This window comes from Siphateles boraxobius, unplaced genomic scaffold, assembly GCF_051911475.1.
Source record: "Siphateles boraxobius isolate OS27281-9 unplaced genomic scaffold, OSU_SipBor_1 24, whole genome shotgun sequence".
In the NCBI taxonomy this organism is placed as follows: Eukaryota; Metazoa; Chordata; class Actinopteri; order Cypriniformes; family Leuciscidae; genus Siphateles; species Siphateles boraxobius.
Window position 1 is genome coordinate 3944777 of NW_027508855.1, and position 21696 is coordinate 3966472.

General features: G+C 38.5%; 1 protein-coding gene across 1 annotated transcript in view; it reads left to right on the forward strand.

Moving 5' to 3' along the window:
- The window catches only part of LOC143748716 (uncharacterized), a 54606-nt gene that overhangs the window by 27100 nt on the left and 5810 nt on the right, over nucleotides 1–21696 (forward strand). The window contains exons 7-51 of the mRNA XM_077240845.1: nucleotides 536–1168; nucleotides 2762–2806; nucleotides 2889–3008; nucleotides 6332–6370; nucleotides 6466–6519; nucleotides 6733–6786; nucleotides 7453–7560; nucleotides 7755–7808; nucleotides 7922–7975; nucleotides 8146–8190; nucleotides 8285–8338; nucleotides 8494–8538; nucleotides 8756–8809; nucleotides 8962–9006; nucleotides 9108–9161; nucleotides 9274–9318; nucleotides 9428–9481; nucleotides 10725–10769; nucleotides 10882–10935; nucleotides 11042–11149; nucleotides 11325–11378; nucleotides 11593–11646; nucleotides 14712–14756; nucleotides 14836–14889; nucleotides 15031–15075; nucleotides 15403–15456; nucleotides 16319–16372; nucleotides 16461–16514; nucleotides 16616–16669; nucleotides 16762–16815; nucleotides 16922–16966; nucleotides 17072–17116; nucleotides 17499–17606; nucleotides 17717–17770; nucleotides 17866–17919; nucleotides 18199–18252; nucleotides 18378–18485; nucleotides 19390–19443; nucleotides 19561–19668; nucleotides 19804–19857; nucleotides 19989–20042; nucleotides 20153–20206; nucleotides 20408–20461; nucleotides 20540–20647; nucleotides 20733–20786. Coding sequence (XP_077096960.1) covers nucleotides 536–1168; nucleotides 2762–2806; nucleotides 2889–3008; nucleotides 6332–6370; nucleotides 6466–6519; nucleotides 6733–6786; nucleotides 7453–7560; nucleotides 7755–7808; nucleotides 7922–7975; nucleotides 8146–8190; nucleotides 8285–8338; nucleotides 8494–8538; nucleotides 8756–8809; nucleotides 8962–9006; nucleotides 9108–9161; nucleotides 9274–9318; nucleotides 9428–9481; nucleotides 10725–10769; nucleotides 10882–10935; nucleotides 11042–11149; nucleotides 11325–11378; nucleotides 11593–11646; nucleotides 14712–14756; nucleotides 14836–14889; nucleotides 15031–15075; nucleotides 15403–15456; nucleotides 16319–16372; nucleotides 16461–16514; nucleotides 16616–16669; nucleotides 16762–16815; nucleotides 16922–16966; nucleotides 17072–17116; nucleotides 17499–17606; nucleotides 17717–17770; nucleotides 17866–17919; nucleotides 18199–18252; nucleotides 18378–18485; nucleotides 19390–19443; nucleotides 19561–19668; nucleotides 19804–19857; nucleotides 19989–20042; nucleotides 20153–20206; nucleotides 20408–20461; nucleotides 20540–20647; nucleotides 20733–20786 — 3294 coding nt within the window. The remainder of the gene's footprint in view (nucleotides 1–535; nucleotides 1169–2761; nucleotides 2807–2888; nucleotides 3009–6331; nucleotides 6371–6465; nucleotides 6520–6732; nucleotides 6787–7452; nucleotides 7561–7754; nucleotides 7809–7921; nucleotides 7976–8145; nucleotides 8191–8284; nucleotides 8339–8493; nucleotides 8539–8755; nucleotides 8810–8961; nucleotides 9007–9107; nucleotides 9162–9273; nucleotides 9319–9427; nucleotides 9482–10724; nucleotides 10770–10881; nucleotides 10936–11041; nucleotides 11150–11324; nucleotides 11379–11592; nucleotides 11647–14711; nucleotides 14757–14835; nucleotides 14890–15030; nucleotides 15076–15402; nucleotides 15457–16318; nucleotides 16373–16460; nucleotides 16515–16615; nucleotides 16670–16761; nucleotides 16816–16921; nucleotides 16967–17071; nucleotides 17117–17498; nucleotides 17607–17716; nucleotides 17771–17865; nucleotides 17920–18198; nucleotides 18253–18377; nucleotides 18486–19389; nucleotides 19444–19560; nucleotides 19669–19803; nucleotides 19858–19988; nucleotides 20043–20152; nucleotides 20207–20407; nucleotides 20462–20539; nucleotides 20648–20732; nucleotides 20787–21696) is intronic.

The window sequence follows — 21696 nt, forward strand, 5'->3', positions numbered from 1 at the left end:
TTCATGGTACCTCATATAGTGATCATCTGGCACGTGTGTCCTGGTTTGAAAAGAAAATGCAGAAAGGATGCTCCACTCGACCATGTCTGGTTGTATGCCCAGTTAAAATGCTGTTCTCCATATTTTGATGAATAACTGCTGCCATAATTAATAGAAAAGGTACATAGATATGTCTTGTAAATGGAATTTGGTTTTCCTTCTGCTTTCTCTTGACAATAATATAGCAATCATTATTTGCAACAGCTAAGTAGCTCTGAATTTAGTGAATAAGGTGCAAGCATGTTTGTGCATATAAATGAGGATGACTTGACTTGACTTGACTTGTGCTGAAAGGAATGATAATGAATTGATTTAAATACCCACAGTGCAACATTGCACCCGGTTAAACTAGATTGCATGATGATTAATGAGGACAATGGGTTTTTGTGCTGAAATGTTTAATGGAAGAGCCCCTTAGTGTTTTGCTAATGTATCTTGTATGCCATGCAAAAATGTCCTCACAGTCAATCTCTTGTATTGTTTTGTTCTCTTCCAGAATTCCAGCGTTTCTTCCCAGAATGAAGATCTTCATAGTAAATGGGACATTTCGTCTTATCCGAACAGAACTTCAAAGAATTCAGTTCGTGGCTTTGTAGTGGTGGATGAGTCTGACCGACTCAAGATTCCTCCCATCAGGACACATAGCAGGTATAAAGACACTGTTGACAAAAAGATTCAGTCCACCACCTTCAAATCATCAGATGAGAACTTCACCTCTCAAAAAAGGAAAACAGATTTGGGTGAAGGCCGCCTGGAGCGGCTCCCTTTGAAGCCCTCTGGGGACACAGCTGACCTGGATTCTGTTTTGAATGTGAAGACATCAGACAGTCAAAAGGATCTTGTCAGGCCGACAGTCCATCCTGAGTTAAACCAGCTGACTGAAGAAGGTTTCTTACTTCCTTCAAAGAGCTTCTCTGGGTACTCCCGTAAAGTAGTTAAACAGCCTTTGGTTGATGTTCACTCAAAAAAAGGGTATAAAATGCTAGTAGGCAGTGGACAAGCTGACTACAAGCACACAAGCAAGGAACAAGTTTCATTTAAACATGGTGATGTTATATTAGGCATGGATGGAAGGAGATACAGGCTTCTCAGTGGACCTCCAGGGCCTGTTGGACCACCAGGGAAAAGAGTGAGTTACCACAACTAAAATCCTGATGAAATGAGGTGAAATCACATGCTCTCGGGGCAGCTGATAATACTTAAGGGATATTCTTTCTGTAAAATGTGCCAAATTGAAAATCTGAATCCAAAAAAACTTTCCCCTCATGGTGACTAAATAGATTAAACTTGTTTATACTGTAGGAAGAGTATCATTTGTATTTATGTAATATAAACAATCTTACGTTTATTATATTGGTGAATCTCTTTTTAGATGTAAATATTAATGGGATAATGTATAGAAATAATCAAGTTTAAATTAATTAAATGAGTTAATTTAAGAGTGGAAATTATTTCATAATTTTACAATAAAAAAAGTATATTCTTGAAAATAGTCCATTAGAATGGACAAAACAATGGTCGAGCAATATAAGATAAACACTGAAACACAATTACAGTACACTAATATCAATGCTGAAGATCATTTTCACTACAATTGATAAATGAGACAGAAGATGGCACCATTTGCGTCAATCTGCGTGGCGAAATGTTTCACCCCTGCGTGAAATTCCTGATTGTGCTGATTCCTATAGAAATGACTGGATTACGATTTCTGCGCTAAATTTGATTGCACCCTGCTGCGATTGACCAATCAGAATCAAGTATTTCAGTATGGACAATAGTCTTGGCAGTAAAATGTCGGCTAATATAAGTAGTTGCTAAGACATAATCATCGGGTTTCACAGACACAAGGTTTAAGCCTAGACAAAAATGCATGTTTGAGCTATTTTAACTGAAAGCAACTTTCACTCTCAAATATGTCATTGTTTTGTCTCAAGATTCACACCAGTAATGTTTTTTTTAATGCACGTTTATAAAAGCTACTTAAATGCCTTAATTGAACTAAGGCCTAATCCTGGCTTAATCTAAGCCCTGTCTGTGAAACCGGGCCTTAGTGTGTATTACAAAAAAGTTAACAAAAAGTATATTTTGCAATTTACAGTAGCTTTGTTGTTTTAGCTAGGAACAGACTTGTTATTAACTAAACTAACATTAAAATACTAGTCTGAAAACTAGTTGTTCATATTTTGGAATACTTCATTGCTGAATGCTGCATGTTATATAATCATTCCCTCTCGTAATGGAGTTTAGCGGAACATTCATTTGATCATCCTTCACATCAATAACCTTACATTACTACAGCTGCCCTTTTCTGAATTGTAACCATCTTGCTTGAAACCAAAATATCAGGCATTAAGTTCTTTCAGTTCTAAAGCTGCTCTTTGCTTAAGGTCTGAGGTCTGGCAGCTTTCTGCGAATTGGCATGTCTAAGAGTGTCACATTACGTAATATACATAAGATTAAAAAGGGCATGGACCTATAAATATGAATTAACTCATGAGTCTTATGGTTTCACAAAGTCTGTTGCTTCTGCTATTTCGTGATTTCCGTGCTTATATTTGTAAATGAAAAGTAATCCTCTATAAACTTAGCATGATGGTTGATGACAGTAACCTCATACGTTTGGTGTATGTGGTGAAATGCTTTGATAAATGCCAAAGTCCCAAGATGTTAATTCTGCTTCATATTTAGGACTCTAATATTGCTGTTTTTGTTTGCACAGGGGTGTGCAGGTAAAAGCGGCTTTATTGGATACAAAGGCGATCAGGTGAGGAAAAACACTTCTTTAAATACTACATATTGCAGTGTTCTGTGAAGATGACACTGATTTGACCTATATGTCTTGACAGGGTTCTCCAGGACTCAGAGGAGCAGATGGGTCGAGAGGCATACCAGGACCCCCAGGTCCACCGGGACTCCCAGCCCTCTACCTCTGGAGGAACACAGAGGAGGATTGGGCTGCATTCAGGGTATGCCTCAACAGTCTGACTAGCCATAAAGATATAACAAAAATTCTATGTACCACAGTTTCAGTGCCTGGTACAAAAAGATTGAAGCTGAATTAGCATAAATTAGATGAATCTTGGGTATTAGTCCACTATACTGCCCATCCTTACCAAAGTTGAACATGATCCAGTGAGCCACCGCCCTGTGTCTTTCAAAGCTGTTGGAAGACCCAGTCTTTCTGTGTTCCTGCCAGACCTTGTATTCTATCTATTTGTGACTCTCTATTTTTGAGCATATAATTAAGTGTAATTGTAAAACCACAGGTTTGACCTCCCTGTAGATTCTCATAACTCGAAACAGTTGTGAATATATGCTTGTGATTGTGCATGGCAACTTGGCATTATGTAATGGGGGTTTTTTTGTGTGTGTGTGAAGCATGTCCAAATGTTGTTCCTCGTCATTTGGCACGATCCTGGATTATGATTGATGAGTTTAGTCCTCCAAAGAAGGGTCGTGTGTATAAATTGAGCCATGGGTGGTTGGAGAGGGAGTTGTACCTTTCTGAAAGAGTGATACTTAATGTACATTCCAAGATACTGTTGCTTTAGACCATCTTTTTGTGATTCGTGATTTGGGGGGTTTTATTTGTAATTACATTTTTATTTTTACATTCAAATTAATTATTTAAATGAGAAAGTACTAACTGTATTTGAATTATTTTTAGCTTAGATAATTGTGAAAGTTATATAAGTGCTTCAGTATGGATGATAATTTCATATGGTGTAATGTATAATTTGGCTATTGTTTCGGAAAATGATGTCAATTTCTTTTGCTGTCAACATATTTTTGGCTGACAATACTGTCCCAATTTTCCATATAAATATTCACTACATTGTCATGGTTTTATATATATATATATATATATATATATATATATATATATATATATATATATATATATATATATATATAAATGTTTAAATATTTTGTTGGCTTTTTTCACCATGATCAGTGATAAAAATTATTTGGAAAAAGGCCAAAACATATTTAAAGATTATTTGGTTAGTTAGTTTAGGTCATTTGCATTTATTACAATGTCTAAATGTTTAGTGTACGCTACGTTTTTTGATTGGTCATCTAGGCAAGTGCACTGGGAGGTCCGATTCCCCAGCTTCTCTTAAACTCACCTTCTCTGGACCAGCAGTGAGCCGAACCCCTGCCCTGGTGCCAATTGAGCATGTGCCAAGACAAATGTTGTATAAAGCGGAGGCGGCCAGGGTGATTTAATAACAGTGTGACAGAGACTGTGTGTCTATGTGGGTTCGAGGCCTTGGCTTTTCCAGCCCACACTTTAGAGACAGCGTACACTGTCCTTCAGTTCTTCTCCTCTATTTGAACAGGAGATATGCCTTTCAACACTTCCTGGTTTGTTTTTTCATTGAGATGAATTGAAACATACAGGCCTCAAGTGTTATTAGAGCTCAGATTGAGGATTTGTTTTAGAAACGTTTTTTCCCCTCTTAATGCTAGTCAGGTACAGTGTTTCTCATCACCTCTCGAATGCAGTCTGAATTGTATTTATGCATTCGTGCAGATGCTGGGTCCAAATCTGGTTGCTTGTTTGCTCATTTAATATTCACTACATAGTGAATCCCACATGTGAGTGTAAATGACTGAATTGAGACAGCTTAAACAGTCAAATAGATACAAATAAAATAAAATAAATTATATTTGGAATTTGTTTGTTTTGTCAGTATTCATTATAATTTTAGTATAATGCCTTTATAATTTTATTTGCTTTCATTTATATTTATTTCAGTTTTTATAATGTTTAATCTTCATTTAAAATTAACGAAAACAATTTTATAGTTTTAGTTTTACTTTACTATTTAACAATAACAACATAATGTTTGAAACTAGCAGGATGTATGTATGTGTGTGTGTGTGTGTATATATATATATATATATATATATATATATATATGTGTGTGTGTCTGTCTGTGTGTGTGTGTGTGTGTGTGTGTGTGTGTGTGTGTGTGTGTGTGTGTGTGTGTGTGTGTGTGTGTGTGTGTGTGTGTGTGTGTGTGTGTGTATACGTGTATATACATATAGTGTATATATATACAAACTTTTGAACGATATTCACATTTTTCGAGTTTTACCTGTGTGTATATATATATATATATATATACAGGCGCAAAAGTTTGTGTATTTCAGTAATTCAAATTAAAAGGTGAAACTAATATATTTAGTATATATAACTATATACATATGCATGATTATACTTTTCAGAGGGCCAACATTTCTGTATTTAAAATCCTTTTTTTTATTGATTTTATGTAATATTCTAATTTTATGAGATTTTGAATTTGTGGTTTTCACAAGCTGTAAGCCATATTCATCAAAATTCTAACTTTTGCACGATATTCTAAATTTTCGAGTTTCACCTGTATAATATACTACCAGTCAAAAGTTTTGGATCGGTAAGATTTTTAATGTTTTTAAAGGAAGTCTCTTCTGGTCACTAAGGCTGCATTTATTTGATTAAAAATACAACAACAAAAAAACATTAATATTGTTAAATATTATGACAATTTAAAATAGCTGTTTTCTATTTTAATATATTTTAAAATGTAATTTATTCCTGTGATCAAAGCTGAATTTTCTGCATCATTACTCCAGTCTTCAGTGTCACATGAACCGAAAAGCATTTCTGAAAGCAGTGTGTACAATATTTTCAGGATTCGTTGATGAATAGAAAATTCAAAAGAACAACATATTTGAAATAGAATATTTTGTTACATTATAAATGTCTTTACTGTAACTGTTCTGATCAATTAAATTCACCCCAAACTTTTGAACGGTAGTGTTTAATGTTACAAAACCTTTTTATTTCAGATAAATGCTGTTCTTTTGGACTTTCTATACTTCAAAGAATCCTGAAATAAAAATAGAAATACATGTTTTCAACACTGACAATAATGAGAAATGTTTCTTGAGCACAAATCATCAAATTAGAATGATTTCTGAAGAATCATGTGACACTGAAGACTGGAGTAATGACTGCTGAAAATGCAGCTTTGATCACAGTAATAAATTACACTTTACTCTATAATCGCATAGAAAACATAATATTAGTGGGTTTTTTGTACTTTTAATCAAATAAATGCAGCCATGGAAAGCAGAGGAGACTTCTTTTAAAAACATTAAAAATCTTACCGATCCAAAGCTTTTGACTGGTTACTGGTTACTATTTACTATTTATATACTATTTGACTGTTCAAACTCCCTGTCAACCGAAGCTCTGATAAAGTATGTGATATTCATTCATCTGTTTGTTTTTCAGCGAACATCTTATTATCAGTTGCTAGAGGCTGGATGGCCTGTAAGTATTTTAAATTGGAATAAATTAGCAAAACATAATGATATAATAGGCACATGGTCTCTCTTACTAAACCCTTTCCTTCGGATGTCCCGCAGAGAGAGAGGGGACTCCCTGGACCAATGGGTGAGACAGGGAGACCTGGCTTACCTGTGAGTAAACATAATCAAACATACAGAACATAGTTATGAAGACTGAACTGTTACAGTACACATTACTTGCCTGTGTTGCAGAGTATGAAAGGATATTACAATGACCACCAACTATATTGAGGGTCATTGTGCATCTTTGACTAGTACTGTTTATGGTAAGAATATTGCATGTTGGAAAATAGAGTACTGTGGTTAATTGTTGTATTTCTGGAGGGATTACCTGGAGACCCAGGCCAGACAGGACCTCCAGGACGCAGAGGCGAGATGGTAACTATTCTAGTACAATATCTTTTCTTGTGTGCGTGTGTGTGTGTCTGTGTGTGTGTGTGTGTGTGTGTGTGAATGTATATGTTTAGAATTACCATTGAGAGTTCTATGGTATCTTCAACAGCAGTTAAATGTTACTATGAGGCACACTACTGTTCAAAAGTTTTTGAAAGAAATCTCTTAGGCTCACTAAGGGTTAATTTACTCAAGCAAAAATACAGTAAAAAAAGTAATATTGTGAAATGTTAATGCAATTTAATTTTTTTTATTGTAATATTTTTTTTAATGTAATTAATCATGTGATGGCAAAGCTGAATTTTCAACAGTCATTATTCCAGTCTTCAGTGTCACATGATCCTTCAAAAATCATTCGAATATGCTGATCTGGTGCTCAAGAAACGTAATTTCTTCTTATTAACGATGTTAAAAACAGTTGTGCTGCTTAATATTTTACATAATACATTTGTTTTTTTCAAAATGATTGTATGAATAGAAAGTTCAAAGGAGCAGCATTTATTTGAAATAGAATTTTTTTGTAACAATGTAAAAGTCTTCTTTGTTGAATAGTAATGTAATTTCTTTAAAAAAAAATAAACCGTTGAACGTTAGTGTAGATTTATGCAAAGCGTCTACAGGGTTGAGTTACAAGCAAGCACTTTCTAACAGGGTGACATGGGACCAAAGGGTGTCCGAGGCCGAGCAGGGCCTCAAGGAAAGGATGGAAAGAATGGGCCGGATGAGATGGCTGGATCTCCAGGGTTTCCTGGCCTACAGGTGAGACTGCAGGGCATGGGAAATCAATAGTATAGCTTTTGTTGTAGTAGTAGTAAAAGTTCAAGTTGGGACACAAGTGTGGGTATGTTAGTACTTTTGGATATATTCTGTAAAGCTATAAATCGTGGCTGTGTAACATATGACCTTAAATTGCGGAAACCCATTTTGCAGTATATTTCTGATTGTGGTTCAAGGGTCCTCGTGGTTACAAAGGTGACAGAGCACCCCCTGGTGACAAAGGAGATGAGGTACAACATGAGAATGCATAATATTCTGAAATACACTCCCCTGTAACTGTCTCATACAGATAATTTTTAATATAACTTTGTACATAAAGCAGTTTTCCTCCCTTCATGAATAGGGTTTTCCTGGTGCTCCAGGCCCCATAGGAGATAAAGGACAGGCTGGCCAAAAGGTAAGAAAAATCTGCGTACCTGTGTACAAATTCAACACACATTCTGCCCCCTAGTAGATCAGGATGGGAAACTACCACTAAAAGACATGTCTTGTCATTGACAAATGTGAGAATTGTTACGCTTTTCTTATTTTCGGGTGTTGATTTTTTTATTATTATTATTTTTAAAGGGCTCAAAAGGAGAAATTGGGTTTACTGGATTTTCTGGTCCTCCAGTAAGTAAATTATACACCCCCACCACCACCCCACACACATACATTATTCTTGTAGTGCTAATTTTTTTTGTTTGTTTTTTTTTGTTTTGTTTAGGGATCTGTTGGTTTACAAGGTGTTGAGGGGATTCCTGGACCACCCAGTCCAAAGGTGAGTTAATTGAATTATCTTTTGTAATAGTCATCATGTCAACTGCTTCAATAAATAACAATTTATTAAAATGAATATTGAACAATAATAACAATAATAACTGACAATTTATTTTTATATTGATATTGACAGTATAAACTATTTTATTTTCTTAGGGTGATCCAGGAAATGATGGAAAACATGGTCCTCCAGGGACAGTGGTGAGTCACAATAATCTGTTTATCTATTTAGACATAAGTAATCTGTTAAACTTTAATAAGAAAGAATAACTGTTCCCAAATGAAACATGATTCAAAGAAATTAAATTTTTCAAGATTTCATATAGTCAAAAGTGCTTTAACAGAGGAATCACCCTTGATAATCTATTTATGGATACTACTTAATAATGCTCAGTTATGCATATATGTGTATTGCCAGGGAGCACCAGGTGCTACAGGATTCGTTGGTGCACAAGGTGTCAATGGTTCAGAAGTAAGTGATTGAGATGAGACTTGCTTGCTGAATTTGTAGTGAAATCTTGTTCAAACCATTAAAGTAAGGTAACATTATCTGACTATGTCACCTACAAATATTGAAATCTGATTGGAAGCTGTTGATTAACCAAAACACTTTTGCTGTTACAGGGGGACGTTGGACCTGCTGGCCCTGTGGGGCGGAAGGGCCCTCAGGTATACTGACATTTTATTGTGTCATGGCGTCTTGAAGCCTGTTCTTACAGAATGATCAGAGCCTGAAATAATATGAAACCTGTTCTGACCGTTCCTCTTAGGGGCCTAGAGGGATTGAGGGAAATAGAGGCCCACCTGGTCATCCAGGGTCACAGGTCAATTTCACCATGTAGACTAGCAATGTTATTGAAGTAGAAAAAAACATACAAATAGTGGTCTTTTGTGACATTTAACATTGTTCATGGGTGTTTGCTTATTTTTTCACAGGGACTTCTAGGTCAGGGTGGTCCACAGGGACTCAAAGGTGACCAAGTAAGTTATGAAACCACGTAAATGTGTGCATGTACAAAATGGGAACTCATTATCTGTCAAAAACACAATCTGTGATGTACAATAACAGATGGTTTTTGTTTGTGGACAGGGACCAGATGGTCCAGTGGGTATCAGAGGGCTACAAGGCATTGAAGGCCCCATGGTGAGTCCGTTTCTCATATACTGAATGTAATCTATATGAAAACACTTATAAACTCATACGTCAAACCTTCAGCCACCAATATAACACATTTTATGCACGGTATATGTATTGTATACATTATAACTCTGATTAACATGCTAGATATGTACATTTAGATTGATTCAAGTCACTTTGTTTTTAAAGGGGATCTTTTATGCAGAATTCACTTTTACATGGTCTTTGAACACTGATGTGTCTCCACAGTGTGTGTAAACAACCAGCCTATAGTAGTTAAAATCCTCCCACAAATCAGAAGCAGTGTCTGAAAATCCACTATCCCAGATTTTCCCCTACTGTGACAGTAGAGACAAGCCCTCCCATGACTGGTGACGATCTGCCCTATTAGCATAGATCCTGCCCAGAGTGAGCCACACATATTCCGCCATGTTTATATCCTCGCTATAGCACCTATTGATATAATGTCTGCGCCACATAAACATGACAAATGTTCTGTTTTTGGATGTACCAATGAACATAAGCGTCTCCATAGACTCCCAGCATTTGAGCCACTAAGGACACCGTGGATTTATTTTATTTATGAAGGAAATATGCTGAAGAAATTAGGTAAAATCTTATATGTGTGTGCAAATCATTCTACCACTAGACTGCATCACAAATGAGGGTCAGTTCAATGCTGGATTTGCACAAAAGTTGATTCTGAAAGATGGGTCGATACCAACATCCTACTATAGTTCCCACATGAGCACGCTTGAGGATCTCCAGTTTTGTTGTTGGCTGTTGCTGGAGTTTCCGAAGCACGAACTGTAAAGGCTCCACCCTCTTCTAGAAAGGGGGCGTGGAGAAGCAGCTCATTTGCATTTACAGGTACACACACGGAAACAGCATATTTTTGCTCACACCCAAATAAAAGCAAACTGGACATGCTATAATAAATGATCTGTGGGGAATTTTTGGCTGAAACATCGTGGACACATTCTGGGGACACCGAGACTTATATTACATCTTGTAAAAAGGGGCATGATTGAACCCATTTAAAATGGAATTAAATTTCACCCAGCCATATTGCAATCCTAGCTGCTGTTGTGCTCTGGCAGGCTAGAAACATGCTTTCTATGCAGATGCCTTGAAAAATAAAAACTGAAACCATATTTTAGGAGTCCATTATTACTATCTATCTATTTATTCATTTTTATTAATTTGTCATGTTCCTCTTCTTTTTTTTATTTTTATTTTATTTATTTAGGGTATGACTGGACATCCAGGGCCAAAAGGCTTTCCAGGTGTCACAGTAAGATATCTGATTCAAATCTCACTGTATGTTTCTTTGAAATCAGAGTAAATATTTGTAAATATATTTAATTTATCATGTATTGCCTCACTAATTAGTGCCTCTGATTCAGGGCTATCAGGGCCCGGATGGAGAGAAGGGTGACAGAGGACCCAAGGGGAAAAAAGTAATCTCTGGCAGCAACACAATATATTCAAAAGTTATGAAGATTTAAATGCATACTTGAAGGATTCATAAAATGTTCAATTTATGGTTGTACTGTATGTCTTTAGGGACCACAAGGAGCACCAGGGATCATGGGTCCTCAGGGAGTGAGGGGCCAATCAGGCCTTCTTGGCTTACCTGGTGTCAGAGGTCAGCCAGGTGCTCCAGGTATCCAGGTACAATGACAGAGAGACTTCCCTATAACATGCCTTACTTCATGCAATGGTGAAACAAGCAGATAGACTCATGGGCAGAACTAAAGCATTATAGGCATAATAAGTTGACAATTGAGGTTAAAATAAGATTTCTTTGCAAATTACATCGTTTTTCTCTTACACTTTCCCCCTAAAGGGTATAGATGGTGAAGTGGGTCCTCAGGGAATGCTTGGAAAAGAGGGTCAAAAGGTCAGACTGGTTTATGACTTTCAGGTGGAGCTATCGGACCAAAAACATTCTTATAGCTCACCCTTTTACACCAACCTAACTGTGATCTTTCAAATAAGAGCTACTCTTAAAAAACAATGTTGCCCAAAGGTCCTTTCATTGTGTCCTATTAATACATGCACCTAAATCAATAACCTTTCTTTCTTCCTTTTCTTTTTTCTTTTTTTAAACATAGGGCAGTAGGGGTGAACCTGGTGGTAATGGAAGAACAGGACCCATAGGATCCAGAGTAAATTTACTATTTGTTTCATTTAAAAATGCATCAATTTGTAAAAAAAAAATTTGTTTTTGAATAATTTAAATGTTTAAAAAAAATATGATCTAAGAAAAAAAGTTGATAATGGAAAAATTCACAGTAATTTGATGAATATGATTGGTGATATCCATATTATGTCATATACATACATTTATTTAATAGATTAATAAAAGCTTATATAAATAAATGTGACGGGTCAGGCTAAGAGCGGTTCAGAACCCCATAATGAAAAATGAAAAATCAAGGACCGAGATGTTGCCCGGCATGGCACAGCCGGGGCCTCAGCCTGGAGCCAGGGGCTCGCATGGGAGCGCCTGGTGGCCAGGCCTCCCCCATGGGGCCCGTCCAGGCTCAGCCCGAACGAGCAATGTGGGGCTGCCCTCCCGTGGGCTCACCACCTGCAGGAGGGATCACAAGTTGCCGGTGCATAGTGGATCGGGCGGCAGTTGAAGGCGAGGGCCCTGACGACCCGATCTCTGGACACGGAAACTGGCTTTAGGGACGTGGAAAGTCACCTTGCTGGCGGGGAAGGAGCCTGAGCTTGTGCGGGAGGTTTTAGAGGTACCGACTAGAGATAGCCGGGCTCACCTCCACGCACAGCTTGGGCTCTGAACAGCTTGTCCATAACGAACACCATGTTCAAGCATAAGGGTGTTCATCAGTGCAGGTGGCACCAGGACACCCTAGACCGGAGATCGATGATCGACTTTGAGGTTGTTTCATCCGACCCCCGGCTGTACGTCTTGGACACTCAGGTGAAGAGAGGGGTGGAGCTGTCAACTGATCACCTGGTGGTGAGTTGGATCCGATGGCGGGGGAGGAAGCTGGACAGACTCGGCAGACCCAACCGTACTGTGCGGGTCTGTTGGGAATGTAAGTCCCCTGTCAGAGAGATCTTCAACTCCCACCTCCGGCGGAGCTTCGACCATATCCAGAGGGAGTCTGGAGATATTGAGTCCGAGTGGACCATGTTCTCCACCTCCATTGTCGAAGCGGCCACTTTGAGCTGTGGCCATAAGGTCTCCGGTGCCTGTCGAGGTGGCAATCCCCGAACCCGGTGGTGGACACCGGAAGTAAGGGATGGCGTCAAGCTGAAGGAGGAGTCCTATCAGGCCTGGCTGGCTTGTGGGACTCCTGAGGCAGCTGACGGGTACCGGCAGGCCAAGCGGACTGGAGCCTGGGTAGTTGTGGAGGCAAAAAAACGGGCCTGGGAGGAGTTCGGTGAGGCCATGGAGAAGGACTATCGGTTGGCCTCGAAGAGTTTCTGGCAAACCGTCCGGCGCCTCAGGAGAGGGAAACAGTGCCCTACCAACACTGTTTACAGTGGAGGTGGGCAGCTGTTGACCTCAACTGTGGATATCGTCGAACGATGGAACAAACACTTCGAGGATCTCCTCAATACCACGACACGTCTTCCATTGAGGAAGACACGTCTTCAGCTCGTCCATATCCCAAGCTGAAGTTACCGAGGTAGTTAAAAAAAAGCTCCTCGGTGGCAAGGCACCATGGTTGGATGAGATCCGCCCTGAGTACCTCAAGTCTCTGGATATTGTGGGGCTGTCTTGGCTGACACACCTCTGCAGCAGCGCGTGGCGGTCGGGGACAGTACCTCTGGACTGGCAGACCGGGGTCGTTTTCGTCTCGGTCATGGAACACTGGACCAGCTCTGTACCCTCTCCAGGTTGCTGTAGGGTTCATGGGAGTTTGCCCAACCAGTCCACATGTGTTTTGTGGATTTGGAGAAGGCATTTGACTGTGTTCCTCACGGCGTCCTGTGGAGGGTGCTCTGGGAGTATGGGTTCCGGGGCCCTCTGCTAAGGGCTGTCCGGTCACTGTACGGCCGGAGCAGGAGCTTGGTTCGCATTGCAGACAGTAAGTCAGACTTGTTCCCAGTGCATGTTGGTATCCGGCAGGGCTGCCCTTTGTCTCCGGTTCTGTTCATAATTTTTATGGACAGAAATTCTAGGGGCAGCTAGGGGCCTAGGGTTTGGTGACCACACAATTTCGTCTTTGCTTTTTGCGTATGATGTTGTTGTATTGGCCTCATCAGACCAGGACCTTCAACGTGCACTGGGACGGTTTTCAGCCGAGTGTGAAGCGGCTGGGATGAGAATCAGCACCTCCAAGTCCGAGGCCAAGGTTCTCAGTCGGAAAAGGGTGGCTTGCCCGTTTCAAGTTGGTGGAGAGTTCCTGCCTCAAGTGAAAGAGTACAAGTATATTGGGGTCTTGTTCACAAGTGAGGGAAAGATGGAACGGGAGATTGACAGACGGATCGATGCAGCTTCTGCAGTAACGCAGTCGATGTAGCGGTCTGTCGTGGTGAAGAAAGAGCTGAGCTGCAAGGCGAAGCTTTCAATTTACCGGTTAATCTAGGTTCCTCTTGTCACCTATGGTCATGAGCTGTGGGTCATGACCTAAATGACAAGATCCCGGATACAGGCGACCAAAATGAGCTTTCTCCTCAGGGTGGCTGGGCGTTCCCTTAGAGATAGGGTGAGGAGCTCGGTCACTCGGGAGGAGCTCAGAGTAGAGCCGCTGCTCCTCCACATCGAGAGGAGCCAGCTGAGGTGGCTCAGACATCTGTTCCAGATGCTTCCTGGAAGCCTTCCCGGGGAGGTGTTCCGGGCACGTCCCGACGAGAGGAGACCCCGGGGAATACTTAGGACAAGCTGGAGAGATTATGTCTCCCGGCTGGCCTGGGAACACCTCGGTATGCCCCCGAAAGAGCTGGAGGAAGTGTCTAGGGAGAGGGAAGTCTGAATGTCTTTGATTAGAGTGCTGCTTCCGCGACCCGGCCCTGGATAACCGGAAGAAGATGGATGGATGGATAGTGAATTTTATATGTATACTTATATATACTATATATAAACCTTTATTAAATGTTTATTAAATAAATGTACAGTTTTGGTCTCTGATTTATTCATATGTTTTATTTTATGGTTAAGTTAGATATTAAACACTGCATTATGAATAAGAAAAATTTGAAGAAGTCGTTCCGTATCTTTTGATGTTATGTTATGTTATGTTATTATTTTCAGGGTCGAGCTGGACAACATGGTCCCCCTGGTATACCTGGAATAATGGTAAGAGAATTGAATGAGTAAAAGCAGTCAAGACTTATACTTTTCATATATATCATATATACTTTTGCTATTTTTTCAGGGTTTACAAGGTCAAGTTGGTGCTGAGGGACCAGAAGGAAAGCCTGGTACACAGGTTCCCATTTCATACACTTAATATTAAGTTTTTTTTTATATCAGTTAGAGTGCTTTACCATTACTGCAAAGTAAGTTATCATATTTATGAGTAATACATTTTTTTTTTGTTCTGTGCTTATTTTCTTTATGTGCCTTGCAGGGTGTTTCTGGTTCTGTTGGAGACCCAGGTGATAAAGGACCTGATGTATGTTTCTTATAATCATCTAAAATATTCTATGAATTTTAGCCAATATAGAAAACTGCTGCTATAATAAAAGCTTGTAAAACCTGGTTAATAATAATAGCAGATGGTTGATACAAGCATGTCAGGGTCAGACTGGCCTGAAAAAGGTTAAAAGATCATAGACTATTAAACTTAAAAAGGTCGTTAATTCTGTTGGGTTGATCTTTGCTTCAGCATGACAGCAAGAGTTGAAAACAGAGTTTGAACAACGATATTCAGTGTGGACTGTTTCACAATTTTTTTTTTTTTGTCACACATCATATTTTCTGTAATCTTTGTCATCTGAAGGGCTTGAGGGGCATGATTGGAGAGCCAGGAAAACAAGGCCCTCCAGGCTCACAGGTAAGCATAACAACAGGACAAACTGATACATTTTTAAAAAATTATTGCAAGGACTGTTAAAAGTTACATTTTCACAGAGTAGACTATGCAAGTTTGTTTCCGCCACAGAATAAAAAATAAAAAAGGTAATTGCCACTTTTTGTCTCAGAATTCTGACTTTTTTTCTCAGAATTGCGAGTTTACATCTCGCCAATTCTGACTTCAGAATTGAAGTCAGAATTTTGTGATATAAATTCGCAATTGCGATTTATAAAGTCAGAATTCCGTGATATAGTCTCAATTGTGTGTTATAAAGTCAGAATTGCGTGATATAAAGTCTCAATTGCGTGTTATAAAGTCAAAATTGTGGAAATAAACTCGCCAATCTGACTTTTTTGATTTTTTTTTTTTACTTTTGATGTGATTTTATAACACGTAATTGGGAGATATAAAGTCAGAATTTCATGATATAAATCACAATTGCATGTTATAAATTCAGAATTGCGAGATATAAACTTGTAATTGCGAGAGAAAAAGTCAATTGTGAGTTTATATCTCGTAATACTGACTTTATAACACGAAATTGCGACTTTATACAATGCAATTCTGACTTTATATCTCATAATTCTGAGAAATAAAACTCACAATTCTGAGATAAAAAAAGTCGCAATTATCTTTTCAAATGTTTTATTCTGTGGAGGAAACAAGCTTCCATAGTAGACAAACTCTGAAAATGGAATGTAAAATATTGTTCATGTTTCATATTCCTTACCATCACAGAATTTGAAATTCAGAACTATTTTTATTCTTACACAAATCACTGCTGAAAACACAAGTTACGCTTTTCATTACCACAGTAGCTCAAGGTTTCTCCTTTCATTAGGGTCCGCTTGGACAACCAGGCCAAGACGGCATCCAAGGCCCACCCGGTGAGAAGGTGAGCCTCACAGAGCTTTATATTGCTGTCAGAACATTAATAATGTAAAAAATACACATGTATCATTACTGTGTGTGTTTGTTATCAGGGCTTCACTGGAAAACCTGGCATTGCAGGTGCTCAGGGGCCTGTAGGCATGTATGTAAGTGACACTATCCTGCATAAACCAGTCTGGACTGACATAAAAAATCATGATCTGTTTGTTGTAGTATGGATTTGATGATATGCTGTTCTTGCTCAAAGGGTTATCCGGGAGCCATCGGCCTTCGTGGGCGGCCAGGTCACATAGGAGAGAGGGTTAGAACTCTCTGCTGTAAATATTTTACAATGAATATTTCTCTGATCATTCTGGATGTTGTATCATGTATTGTGTGAATGTGCAACTGCAGGGTGAACCTGGCATCAGGGGACCTCTTGGTCCTCCAGGGCAGAGAGGGCCATCGGTAAGTTAAATTTTATGTCAACTGATAAATATCATTAATGTTATGACATCTTTGTCACTTCTTCTCTTCTTCTCTAAAACAATTGTTACCATTGTTACCTTCTAAGGGTTTACCAGGCCCGCCTGGTGAGAGGGGCCCACGTGGACCACTGGTAAAGTGACTTCCCCATGACAGAGACTAGATGTATTTTGAAAGTTTAACAGCACTGTTTTTATATTCAGAGAGGTTATCCTTAATGTTTCCAACATTTTTTTAGGGTCGCCAAGGGGAAACGGGACCTGCTGGTTTGCAAGGAGTGCCTGTATGTAGCCCTCAGTTTGAAGCACACATTTATTTTTTTCAGAAGCAAAGTAAAAATAAATTATAATTAAAAGTACAGTAAATAAAGTGTGTGTATATGTTTCATGAGCCCCAAATCAGCATATTAGAATGATTTCTGAAGGATTATGTGAAAGCGAAGACCGGAGTATAAATGAAAATTCAGCATTGCCATCACAGGAATCAATTACATTTTAAAATATATAAATATATTAAAATTGATAGTTTAGCATTGCCATTACAGGAATAAATTAAATTTTTACATGAATAATACAGTTTGGTAAAATTTTAATATTTCACAATATTTCTGTTTTTATATATAATGTTGTACATTAATTCATGTGTGTATATATTTGTCAATTCAGGGGCACTCAGGACTGCCAGGGCCTGAAGGTGTAACTGGAAAGCAAGGCCCCCCAGGGAGCCAGGGGCCTCAGGGGCCACAGGGAAAACAAGGACCAAATGGATTACTAGTGAGTGGGTACCCCTCATTTTGATTGCATTTTTAGGCTAGGTTTTAAAAAAGGATGTAGCAATTCTGAGATTGTATCTGAGATTCTGAACACATTCTGCTATTCTTCAGGGCTCACCGGGAACAAGTGGAATGGTTGGTCGAGTAGGAGAAAAAGGAGAGCAGGTATTGTAAACATTTCAGTTTCTTAAAACAAGTTACATAACACATATGATTAAGCATTTTTACTTTACATTTTACTTTATAATGCTCTCCTTTAGGGATTACCAGGACCTTCTGGTGACCCTGGATCTTTTGGATTAGATGGACCACAGGTCAGTTCATATCAATATATGCAGAATTATCTGCTGATATGAGATCCTGTTTGTGTTCCCTGTATCAACTTCTTGGGCAGATTTCCAAAAATGCAAGCAACTTGATCTCTGGTTCAGTATGTTTTTAACAAAGACAGGGGAATGTTTTGAGATAGGGAACATTTACATAGCATAAGTGCTGGAGATCTTTGTTGAAATGCTATACATCAGCTACCCCTTCTTGTTTTAGTAAAATTCATAATGAATTAACAAAGTTTTAAAACACTTCTCTCTTCATAGGGACATCCTGGTCCGGTTGGTTTTGAGGGTTCATCAGGGCCAAAAGGGGGATGTGTAAGTGCCAAATATTGATGCTGGTTCATATACAGTACATCCAACAAAACTTTATCATGGAGTCTATCAGCTTCCTCTCCAAGCTCTTTCAAGTCAAATGATTTTACTAGGGTATTTGATTTAAGGGATCACCTGGAGCCATTGGAAAGCCTGGTCCAAATGGATCTCCGGGAGAACACGGGCCTCAGGGCTCTCAGGGGGTGCAGGGTGCACCAGGACCACGCGGCAAAGAGGTCAGTGTCATACATTGATTACCTGAGGCTTCAAGGCCTGTTAGTAAGCTACACTACCATTTAAAAGTTGTTTACTTTGTTTACTTTTAACAGAAATTAATCATTTTATTTAGCAAGAATGCAACACGTTTATTCAAAAGTGAGAGTAAAGACATTTATAAGATTATTAAAGATTTCTATTTCAAATAAATGCTATTTTTGAACGTTCTATTCATCAAAGAAATTTTGTACAAATGTATCACACTTTCCACAAAAATAATGGTTATCCTTTATTTTGATAGTCCACTTTAGACATTCTACTACCTATAAGTAACTTTGCATGTCAACTAACTGACATTAGAGTATTAGTAGACTGTAACGGGCTGTAGTAGACTGTTTTAGGGTTCAGGTTTGTAGAATAAGTTGATGTACTTGCATAGTTACTCATAGTCAGTAAAATGTATGTTGGGGAACCATCAAAATAAAATGTTAGCAGATATTAAACAGACAATCTACTAATACTCTAAAGCAGAATAAAGTGTTACCAATATAATAAGCAGCTCAACTGTTTTCATCATTGATGATAATAAGAATATTACAACAATTTCTAAAGTATCATGTGACACTGAAGACAGAAATAATGACCGATGGAAATATAGCTTTGCCATTACATTAATTAATTACACTTTAAAACATATTCAAATAGAAAATAGTGATTTTAAATTGTAATAACTTTTCACAATATTACTGTTTTACTGTAAATTTTTCTATCAAATAAATGCAGTTTTGGTGAACATAGAAAATGTCTTTTCAAAAAATCGTATCAACCCCAAATTTTTTAACGGTAGTGTGTGTATCATAAAAGTCCTCATTAATTTCAAATGCATTGCAATAAGTTATAATGAGTATGATATTTCATATCCAGGGAGGTATCGGACATCCAGGTGATATTGGAGACCGGGGACCTAAAGGAAAAAAGGTACAATAAGTTCAATATATGGTTATTTTAAGTCAAATTTAATTAAATGTACTGTAGAGGTCTGTACACTGACCAGTTTCTACAAAAAGTAAAGTATCTACATTTTTATTCACTCAGGGTGACCCTGGACATCGAGGATTCTCTGGACAACAAGGCCCACCTGGATTTTTGGGGGATAGAGGAGAGCGAGGAGTGAAGGGCAATAAAGGCTACATTGGACCACTAGTTAGTGATTTTGCTGAAAAAATCATGTTTCTGTTGGGCAGACCCTTCTTCTCTCTAACTATTACACACCGCTAATATGTATTAGTTGTAATCTATAGTGTAAAGTGCTTTGAATAATGATCATCTCTTCACCAGGGTCAGAATGGTTTGATGGGAAAGTCTGGTCCGTCTGGTTTGATGGGTCTAGAGGTATGCATTTTATTTAAGATGCATAAAACCTAAATCAACTTATGTGATTGCAGTTTTTGATGGACATGATTTTTTGAATTTTTGATGTTTGCAGTTGGTTGATTGAGTCTATAAGTTGTCTTTAAATGCAGGGTTTGATGGGTCTTCTCGGACCACCAGGAGCAAATGGTTCACCAGGCCTAAAGGTATTACTCCCTATTCTTCCTCAAGTTTCTTTCATCAATGTTCCTTGTAATAGATTAGGATTACCCTTATAAATTTCCTAATGTAACAGACTTGCTCTTTGTTTCAAAAGGGAGAAACTGGATCACCTGGGGCAACTGGCTATCCAGGAGATCAAGGCAGCCGGGTAAAATCAATGGCTGTTTTCCATATTAAAACTGTCTGGGTCAAATAACCTCTCAAATGCATACAAGTGAACTGTGAATGCCACAGTAGTTTCAATGCCTTTTTTTGCATATATATTAGCTGCTATCCAAGATTACAGGGACTGAGGTCAACCCCCAATGTTAAATTAAAGTCATTACGTGTATTTTTTTTTCATCTACAGGGGATGGCGGGGCAAAAAGGCTTACATGGGGTTATGGGAAAGACAGGACCTCAGGTTAGTACAGCTAACCGTTTCAAGGTATATTCCGGTTACATTGCTTTTTTAAGAGGATAAATAATACTCTTATTGCAGGGAACCATGGGTCCCAGAGGCCCCGTAGGCTTATTGGGCCCAAAGGGTACACCAGGACAAGAAGGACCTAAAGGTGAACCAGGAAGACAAGGACCCCCAGGGCAGATGGTGAGGCTCTGAATTAAATGAGAACTTTTATAATGAGCTACTGAAGTATGTTTGGTGTCAACTGATGACTCTCTCTTTTGTACAGGGACCACCGGGTCTCCCTGGTACTAAAGGATCCTCTGCATTACCAGGAAAGGAGGTAGAATTTCTAAATAAAATGGTCCAAATTGTTATTTAAATACAGAAACTGGAATGTAGTTATATTAAAGGTGCAGTGAGCAATCTCTCAGAAACCCTGTTGATATTTTACATGGACACAAACAAACACACCTCTCACATCATTGCTCCGCCCCCAAAATAACGAACACGCTCTGCAACACGGGCAACCACATAAAGCTGCTGCATCAAACAGCTCGCACAATATAAAAGAATCAGCTGTGATTCACCAGCAACAACAGCAGTATACAACAGCATGTCTTGGTTCTGTGCAACAGCAAAAAAACAACAATGTTACTCATACCCACATATCGAGTAGAAACAAAGCAACCTTGAATTCGGTTTTCAGGCCTTCCTGCTCTCTAATGTCTCTCCAGCGCTAAAAAGCTTTTCCAATATTAACACAGTTTCTAGCTCTTGCCTGATCGTAACCCTTCTTCTTACAAATATATTCCTCTGACCTTTTCCTCTTTGGCAATATCTCAGCCATTTCTCTTTCTACAGTATTTCTACAAGTTTCCTGCTTTCTCACTCTCTCTCCTTCCCCATCATGAGCGTATACTCCCCTACTGCTGATGGGCTACAAGAGTGTTTTTGGTGCTCCATGGATCGGTCCGATCCACTGTTTTCTCTCCTGTTTACACAGCCAAGACTATGTACAGTACAAACACAATACATTTTTTTTCAGCACTCACAAAGAAAAGACATCTAGCAAATATTCACAAAATTGTTTGTTTAGGCGTTTAGTTTTGTTTATTTACATTTTTAAGTGTTTCTCACTTTTTATCTTTAACTTAGATAATTAGTGTGGTTCAGATAACATAATATTTTGAGTTTTTATTTATTAAACCAATCTTCTTCATTGTATTAACTCAAATTTTTAAGGAAACAAT